Source organism: Pterocles gutturalis, unplaced genomic scaffold, assembly GCF_000699245.1.
Source record: "Pterocles gutturalis isolate BGI_N339 unplaced genomic scaffold, ASM69924v1 scaffold12150, whole genome shotgun sequence".
Lineage (NCBI taxonomy): Eukaryota > Metazoa > Chordata > Aves > Pterocliformes > Pteroclidae > Pterocles > Pterocles gutturalis.
Genome location: NW_010143878.1, coordinates 42,199 through 51,739, shown reverse-complemented (window position 1 = coordinate 51,739; position 9,541 = coordinate 42,199). Strand labels below are relative to the sequence as shown.

The 9,541-nt window shown below is 39.3% G+C and overlaps 1 protein-coding gene across 1 annotated transcript in view; it reads right to left on the bottom strand.

The window, feature by feature from the left end:
- Positions 1-8,767: 8,767 nt before the first annotated feature.
- The window catches only part of EFR3A (EFR3 homolog A (S. cerevisiae)), a gene marked incomplete at its 5' end in the record, with an annotated part of 41,747 nt that continues 40,973 nt past the window's right edge, over positions 8,768-9,541 (bottom strand). The window contains one exon of the mRNA XM_010084919.1: positions 8,768-8,947. Coding sequence (XP_010083221.1) covers positions 8,842-8,947 — 106 coding nt within the window. The remainder of the gene's footprint in view (positions 8,948-9,541) is intronic.

Below are 9,541 nucleotides of genomic sequence, written 5' to 3'. Positions count from 1 at the left end.
CCAGCCACCATCACACGCCTGAGAAACGGCATGGAGACCTTCGCAGTCAGCCATTGCGTAGCTCACTCTTTCTCATCACTACACAGGCTGCCCTATGCTTTCGGCACACCGTGACATAATCATAGACTAGGTATTAAATGTTAGGCCATATAACTCCTTACTGTAGTGAAGCCAGCAGTATGGACCATCTATTTAGGTCAGATATTACCTTAAATAATTACTTGGCACTATTCTGTATAATTTCATTTTATTTCTATGTAAAAACAGTTCTGATCAAAGACTGATTTTTGTTAACTGTATAGTTGGTTCAGATGAGATCTTGTTGAGGTGGCTAAGTCTTTCAGGTTTTTAATTAAACCAATCTGCAGCTACTCCAACCCCTTTTGCAGAAGTTCTTCCTTTACTGAGCTCAGCAGTAAAGCTATTTCTTGATGCAGAGGGCAACCCCTTCACTCCTCCTTTCTCCCATGTCCCTTGGGAACAGCCTGTAGCCATCGATAGTCACACTCCAGTCATGGGATTCATCCCACCAAGTTTCAGTAATGGCAACTTGGTCACAGCTTTCCAGCAGCATGGTGGCTCCCAGCTCCTCCTGTTTGATGCCCATGCTGCATGCATTGGTGTAGAGACACTTCACCTGGGCTGTTGGCTGTGTCACCTTCTTAGAAGAACACTCCTTAATTTCTCTGAGATGTTTCAGTGGTATTTCTCTGTTGGATCCTCTTACCTTGGGGCCCCTGTCTCATCTCTGTAAGACTTCAAGTGTGCTCCACTGTAGCCAGCATGTCTCAGAGCAACAGCTAACACCCTGTCCCTCTAACCTTGGGGTGTCATCCCATGGCTTGTCATGGTGGAGTCTGATAGTATCCCCTTCCCTATTCAAGTCTAGTTTAAAGCTCTGTCAATGAGCCCTGCTAGCTCATGAGCAAAAACCCTCTTCCCCCTTTGAGAAAGATGAATCCCATGCGGTGCCAGCAGGCCTGGTGCTGTGTAGACCATCCCATCATCACAAACCCCAACATTCTGTCAGTGACAACAGCTACGGAGTCGTATATTAATAGACTGGGTCCATCTGTTTTCCAGTATTGCTGCCTGCAACTGGAAGGATAGAGGATGTGAGGGTGGTGAGACACTGGAACAGGTTGCCCAGAGAAGTTGTGGATGCCCCATCCCTGGAGGTGTCCAAGGCCAGGCTGGATGAGGCTTTGAGCAACCTGGGCTAGTGGAGGGTGTCCCTGCCCATGGCAGGGGGGCTGGAACTAGATGATCTTTAAGGTCCCTTACAACCCTAACCATGATTCTATATAGGATTCTATACGGTAAAATCACCTGTGCTACAGATTCCCTTACCAATGGTCCTAAGGACTTGAAGTCTCTTTTGATTGCCCTTGGATTATGTGTTGGAGCTTCATCGCCACCTACATGGAAGAGCAGTAAAGGTTAGTAGTCCAAAGGCCGTACTGGGCTGGGAAGTTTCCTAGTGATGTCCCTAACCTGGGCCCCAGGCAGGCAGCTGAACCCAAGAGGAGGGTCTGTCCAGCATATTGGACCCTCTGTTTCCCCAGGAAGGGAGTCACACGCAGCTATAACCCATCTTTTCTTCCTTGGGGAGATGGTTGTGAAAAGGGAGGGTTAGGCCTTTCTGACATCGGCAAAACCTGTAGTGTAGATGGACCATCATCCACTGACTGACCTTCCACATCCCGAGCATCATGCCTGTTGCCCAGAGGCACCTGGGACAGTGAGGTGGGCAAGGAGGGGGCTCACCTGCAGCCCTGAGAGTAGACTTCTCTCCATTCACTCCTTTTCTTTAAGTTGCTGCCTTCTGCCAGGTGGGGCGAGGATACAGTATCACCTTGATCTTTTTTTCTGGTGGCTGTTCCCATTTCTCTCTCGGGGAGGGCAGACCATGATTTCACCAGTCTCTTTCAGACTCCTGATGCTCCTTCCTTAACTTTTCTACTTCCTCCTGTAGCTCTGCCACGGGGCTGAGCAGATCACCTCACACAGCTTCTTGCTACTGCCATCGGTTACCAGGGAAAGGCTCAGGCACTCCCTGCAGCCTGAGACCTGGATGACTGCATGTTCTCGTGGGAGCTCAGGGTTTTGACACTCCACTGTGGACTGAGCCAGGTCTCTAAATTGGAGAGAGAGGATTTGATGGGTGGACTATCTGTTAGATAAGGAATTGGTTGGATGGTCACACCCAGAGAGTGGTGGTCAACAGCTCAATGTCCAGGTGGAGATCAGTGACGAGTGGTGTCCCTCAGGAGTCTGTACTGGGACCAGTACTGTTTAATATCTTCATCAACGACATAGACAGTGGGATTGAGTGCCCCTTCAGAAAGTTTGCAGATGACACCAAGCTGAGTGTTGCAGCTGACACACCTGAGGGATGGGATGCCATTCAGAAAGATCTGGACAACAATTTGATTTGCAATGAATGTGGTGAAACACCAGAACAGGTTTCCCAGAGAGATCATAGATGCCCCATCCATGGAAACATTCAAGGTCAGATTGGACGGGGCTCTGAGCAACCTGATCTAGTTGAAGATGTCCCTGCTCATTGCAGAGGGGTTGGACTCGATGACCTTTAAAGGTCCCTTCCAACCCAAACTATTTTATGATTCTGTGATTCACTAACATTTCTTAGAACAAAAACTGTTGCTACAGACTTCCTAGAAGTTCAGCTGCTCTGAAAGGTCTGTATTTCTTTTCTGTAATCTTGTTCTATGAGGTTGAATTTTGTTACAAAGTTATTCGTTACAGGTCAATGACTAGATTCTAATGCTGGATACAGAAATGTTGCCTGTGTTCTTCCAAATCATGAAGCACTTAACTAAACCATTTGATCTCTTTGTCCAAATTGGACGTGAGAACAGCAGGTGAAAATGCCACTGAATGTTCCTGGATGAGCAGTTAATATTCTCAAAACCCTTCAATATTTTTCCAACATTAAAACTGCAAAGGATTAGAGCAGTGCAGAGAAAAAAAATCAAAAACAAACCCAAAAGGTATTTTGCCACATGAATCCCACTGCCTACAGTGGTTACACCATTAGTACTAGTGAAAAAAACCCAGAACATAAAAAACTTTTTCTTTAAGGGAAGGCAGAGAGGCTAGCCAAGTGATGTGAGAAATTCTATTTGTAGACAACATTTTAATTAACTTAGATTATTCCCCTGCCCCCCCTCCATTATGCTATATAGAAAGAGGGCATTTCAGGCCTTGAGCAAAATGCTACAAACCTTCAAAATGCCCATTTTTGCCCACTGCTGAGGACGAGATCTGCATTACACTGACATATACGGCATCCTGGCCTGCATCAGCAATAGCGTGGCCAGCAGGACTAGGGCAGTGATTGTGCCCCTGTACTCGGCACTGGTGAGGCCGCACCTTGAATCCTGTGTTCAGTTTTGGGCCCCTCACCACAAGAAGGACACTGAGGTGCTGGAGCAGGTCCAGAGAAGGGCAACGAAGCTGGTGAAGGGTCTGGAGCACAGGTCTGATGAGGAGCGGCTGAGGGAGCTGGGGTTGTTTAGTCTGGAGAAGAGGAGGCTGAGAGGAGACCTGATCACTCTCTACAACTGCCTGAAAGGAGGGTGTAGTGAGGTGGGTGCTGGCCTCTTCTCTGAAGTAACAAGTGATAGGACAAGAGGAACTGGCCCCAAGTTACACCAGGGGAGGTTTAGGCTGGATATTTTTTTTTTTAGAAAAAATTTCTTCACTGCAAGAGTGCTCAGGCATTGGAACAGGCTGGCCAGGGAAGTGGTGGAGTCACCATCCCTGGAGGTGTTCAAGAAATGTGTAGATGTGGTGCTTAGGGACATGGTTTAGTGAGTTAGGTGGTGTGGGTTGACAGTTGGACTTGATGATCCTTGAGGTCTTTTCCAACCTTAATAATTCTATGATTCTATGTTTACTTGTTTCAGAACTGGAATTTTTACCATAGTGATGAAAAGCTATTTTAAATTTCACAGCCTTTATAAATAAAAAATGACAATTAAAAGGTCAGATAGCTAATTAGCTGAAATAGAAAAAAATAAATAAGTGAAATAAGTGCATTTCTGCTTAATAATAGCACAAGCACATTTCTCTTGATAGCAGCACTGCTGCTCTGAAGTCTGCATTTAAAGATACACGTTTGAGAAAAAAAATCCCTTTCTGCTATTTATTAGAAACTAGTATTACATTAGTGGTTACGCAAATAATGCATGCCTACATTCACTCGTTTTCTGATTGCAGAGACAGAGATAGATCATTTGAATCGATCAAGTAACAGAGAAATTACAACATAAATATGCTGTTATTCAGGCGATGCTGTCATTATTTCCTTTGGGCTTGCTTCCAGTATCTCTTATTTCAGGAAGAATTTAACACCAAAGTTGTTCTGTACAGTTATTACTACTATATTAATTCTGTTGATAAAGAGAAGTCTTAATCTAGCTATGATTAGTTGTATTTATTCATTGTCAGAGATCAGTGCTAAAATAATAAAAAACGACAAGCAGATCAAGATGAAACATTTAGCGCAGATTTTTTTCTTTCTTCTCTCATTCTCACAGTAAGTTTAGACTATATTTTTCAAAGATTTGGCCAAAATCTAGTTGTTTCCCCAGAGTGAACAACTAATATATTAATTACTAATCTAAAAAGATTTCCTACTTCGTTAGATACTAATTTACTTATTTTAAGCACTTATTGTCTGCCTGTAAGATGATGAATTATTAAAGATTTGAGAACATGACTTGATAAACAACTTGACATAATTTAGGAAGATGTGAACTCTGAAAACCAGCACTGCTCAGGTGTCCTGGTCACCTTGACCACAGTATCATTAAAACTATAAGCAATGAACAAGTTAAGTCTTTGAAACAAAAGCAACACTGTGAAGAAGGAAAAACTTCCAGACAGAAACTCCCTAGTACCCAGAAAGTAGCTCTTTAACAGGTAACCTTTGTTTTGTCTTACCACTGCAGTGGATGCCCCTTCTGTTCCTCCTTGTCTGGTTTCATGGTAAGGTGACAGAATCTCTTATTCACCTCTACACCTTCTCTTTAGATAACATTTAAAATAATCTCCCAAGTGTGGCTACTATTTTATTCCTGGATTGTTTCGAGGTATCCATCATAAAAATCCTGCTCAGACCAACATGAGCAACAAAAAAAGGTTGATAACCACACATCTTAATAGCTGGTTCTGAGATCCATAAGTCACAGATTATAGAAAGAAGACACCTACCCTCTAAAATTTCCTAAATGTATGCAGAGTTTTAACATCTGCAAAAATTACAAACAGAGGAACAAGGAAAAAAAGATTATAATACAATCCTCTCTGTATTAGGATGTATCCATGTGAGCTAGAGAAGGTCCCAACTTCCTCAAAATAGAAAAAAATAATTCTTCACACTTCCCGCGGGATGCACTATTAAAACAATTTAAATAAATAAATGCTACCAAAAAAAGAGAGTTAACAAACAGCAGTATTATACTCAGCTCCATTAGATGGCATCACTATTTGAAAAATGCTACCTGTGGGTGAGCTGTATACAATCTTCACACACGCTAACGATTTTATGCCTTGAAATTGATACTACAAACCCAATATATTTTCTTAACCAGGGAGGCAGGCATGAAAAGCACAGCTTATTTATCTTCTTGAAGCTTATCTGTGATTAGGAAATGATTTTTGTATTGTTGCGTTTTCAGCTGTTGATGGTCTTGCTAGCAGTAATGGTTTAATCAAAAATAAAAGCAGTAGTTTAACAACGCTGCAATGCTATAACATTTGCAAAAAAAAAAAAAAAAAAAAAAAAAAAGGGTAGGTAAAATGAGGTCTTACCTTAGACTTTAAATGCCAAAAAATATGCCAGTGACATTTTAATTGTGAGCAATAAAAATTAACTGACACCTTAGAAAAGGTTAATTTTAAATTTTGGTTTACTTTATTGCTTAAATATAGATTGCACAGTGTGTTCTTACATTTACTGAAACTGGTTCATTACGTACAGTACAGAATATATGACAATCAGAACAACAGACAAATTAGCCCTACTCTGATTTTGGACAACAGACTATTTCTGTCTTTTGAAATTAACATGGATGTAATTTACTTTAAAGTGACCCACTACCAAAAGCTCTAAGTTTTCAAAATGACATAATGGGAAAGAGAACTCAAAGCAAAAGCTGGAACACATTTAAACAGCTAGATACCAATTTATAAACATCGTGACAGTACTCAATGTGTTGCAGATAACACAGGGCCAGTAAGCATATGCAAGTTTTGCAACTTGTCTCAGGAACGTAAAGAGATAAGTGAAACAAAGCAGCTTTATACTGTACAACAGCATTCTTAATTCACCTGGTTTCATTAGTTAGCTACATATAACAATAGCTACTGAAACAATACGTTTTACAGTCATTCCCATCTTCCAGCTGTCTAGAAAGGCCAGAATGGACGAATTATCAACTTACAGACTCCCTGAATTTCCATAAGAAAAGAAATTATCACGTGAACGCACAGTGTTACCTCATACAGTTCCTCATGCCCTGCACAGTACCTGCACAACACTTGCATTTCCCAAACAAAGCTCACTTGAACACTGAAAACATGGAAACCTATCATTAGCATAGATGAAAAATACTTCTTCAATAGAACAGAAAACGAAATGCCGAATTTAGTTATTTTCACATGCAGCATTCATGCAACAGAATTCAATCACAGAAACAATCCTGTATTTACAGCACAGTCTCCATACTGCAAGAGTGCAAACAGAAGTACATTCTTTATTTCTTAGACTCCTTATCTTCTTTTGTACAAAAGTGCACAGTGTAATTCTTAAAAAAATGACAGAGTGGATAAGTGTTTTACATTATATCCCTAGGTTAGATTTATTATTTAAAAAATTACACTCTTTATATAGGCCAAAAAACTATTATGTCTTACCTTAAAAAAAAACCCCAAAAGTGAAAACTAAAAGCTAGAGTCCTATTTATGTGTAGACTGTGGTCTGATCAGGCTGACACGCTGCAGCAGTAAAAATCACAACGAAATGCTGTAGATAAGGGGCTGTTTCGTCATCCACTAACAGCTGTGATTGCACTGTTAAACTGAAAAGAAGGTCTCAATTACCTTTTGAGTTTAGTGAATGCTTTCTGAAAGTCTCAGCATGTTATCTCATAGGTTTAAGTAGCTGATATTTCTCTGATGTTGTCACATCAGGCTTTGAAAAGTAGCCCAGTGCAATACTCTACTACAGTTCAAAAAACTTAAAATCCTTTTGACAGTGGGTTTGCAAGTTCTCCAAACAGTCAGCAAATCAGCCAGCCTGATACCCATTCAGATCTTAGAATTACTCAATCATAGATTAATTTTACAGTTGGACTTTAAAGGGACTTCTGAAGGCCATCTAAAACAAGCTCCTGCTCAAAGCAGAGCTAACTGATCACTTTGTGGCCTGATCACTGTCCATCTAAACCGCTGGCTAACTTATACGTAAGACATTTATTACAGATATTTGAGAACACTCATTCATGTTGTGCTGCTTCAGTCAGATTCAGATAGATTAAGGGACTTCAAACTTACTATTCATGGCATCAATTAAAGCTGTTTTTCTTTTTGCTTGCAGAATTTAGTGAGCCATAAAGGCAGCGTTGACACTTATCATCATAAGGTCAGTGATTTACTATATCAGTTTTTTATTTACATTTGAATAGTATACTCAGATACATAAACCTATGGAAGTTACCACATTTTCCTTATTTCTAGAAAGGTTGAGAAACGAAGCAAAAACAAACACAGAGATGCATGTCTAAAAATGCTTTTGCTTGAAAACATACATAATAAATTCTTGGTCTTTAAATGGTTTCATCCAGTTTTCTTTCAATTGCTAAAATATCATTAAAAAGCTGTAATAAACGACAGAGAAATACCTCATAGAATATATTTGTAATTTCTGCATTTGTTTTAAAATGCCCTCAGTTTATTTTCTGCTATAACTAAATATATCTCTCATGTATTTATACTAAAGCAGACAGTAAAATACTACTGCATTTTCAAAAGTACAGTCTGTAAACCATACACCTTAAGACATGAAAAATATTGCACAGTTCAGTGCTCCACGAGATTTCTCCTCTCTTATGCAAAACAGTTAACTTTTAGCAAGAAACACAGGACATATAGATAAACTGGGCGTATATATCTAAAAAGAATGTTACCTGATGCATCAATAAATACTTAACAAGTGTCTATTAATTCATTTATTGTACTTGAACACACGTAAGATATTGTTTTTTTCCATATATTCCAAAATAAAAAAGTTGTTGAGCTATGACAGTGTAACAAAAGGGAGCTAAGGTAGCGCTCCACTGGTTACATTTATTAAGGTGAAGCAAGCCAAAAGCATTCTAGTTAGATATACAATTGAGGTGGAGGGGAGAAAAAAAACAACAAACAAGCAACAAACAAATGAAAAAAAAGAAAAATGTTTTAACAGGTTCTTCAGTTACAATGCCTCAAAGGAATTTACTGAAATACAAATTCCTAGTGTAACTGAAATACTCATCTATGCGCCAAAACAAGTTTTAAATCTGACTTTTACATCTACTCAAACATGAAAACAAAGAAACATGACTTATATGAAAAACCTAACTTCAAATATATTACAGAAGAAAACAACTCAGGACAGTCTCATGAGTTTGGCTAAAGCAACCTGTATTTGGCTCATGTCCACCATTATTTTAAAGTTAGTTTAGATGAAATAAACAACAAAATTTGAAAACTCATCTTGTTCTTTCTATTGTACTCTACTCTAAATAATGTCCAGCAGACTTCAGAAGACACTTAATACACACAAAGATCTGGAAACTTCATCTCATAGACTGGAACAGATCGGTAATGAGCATGTCCGGCAGTAATCGTCATCGTTCCTGAGGGGCTAGGTGGAGGACTGTGTGGGAAGAACAATGGATATATATAATTTATAATTATACAGACTGGTTTATTTTTTTACCTTGATATACAAAAAACTAAGAAATAAGAGTGAACTACCCTCCCCCTCCAACCAGTATTTTATCCTATTCATGAAATTCTAATTACATTATCAAGCCTCATTTTATTTTTTTTAATACTCTGGGCTAAATCATCAACTTCGCTCATGTTAAAGAACTATGAAAATGCATTTTGTTAGTAACCAATACTATTCACACTGCAGAATGGATGTGCACAACACTCCATATTAATGTCATGTATTATTTTGGGTGTTCATTTTCTAATTACTTTCTCAAACAGATACAGCAATAGGAAAACAGCAGCATTCTTCAATACTATTGATATACACAGGAATATAGAAGTATACTGTGACATGGTTTCTGGACATTCTCCACTATCTAAAAGATTCAAAACAGTAACAAAAAAATCAAAGTGACTGTTTTAGATGAAGACTACTCTTTTTCAATGTGCTGGTTTTGGCTGGGATAGGGTCAGTTTTCTTCACAGTAGCCAGCGTGGGGCTATGCTTTGAATTTGTGCTGGAAAGCGTGTT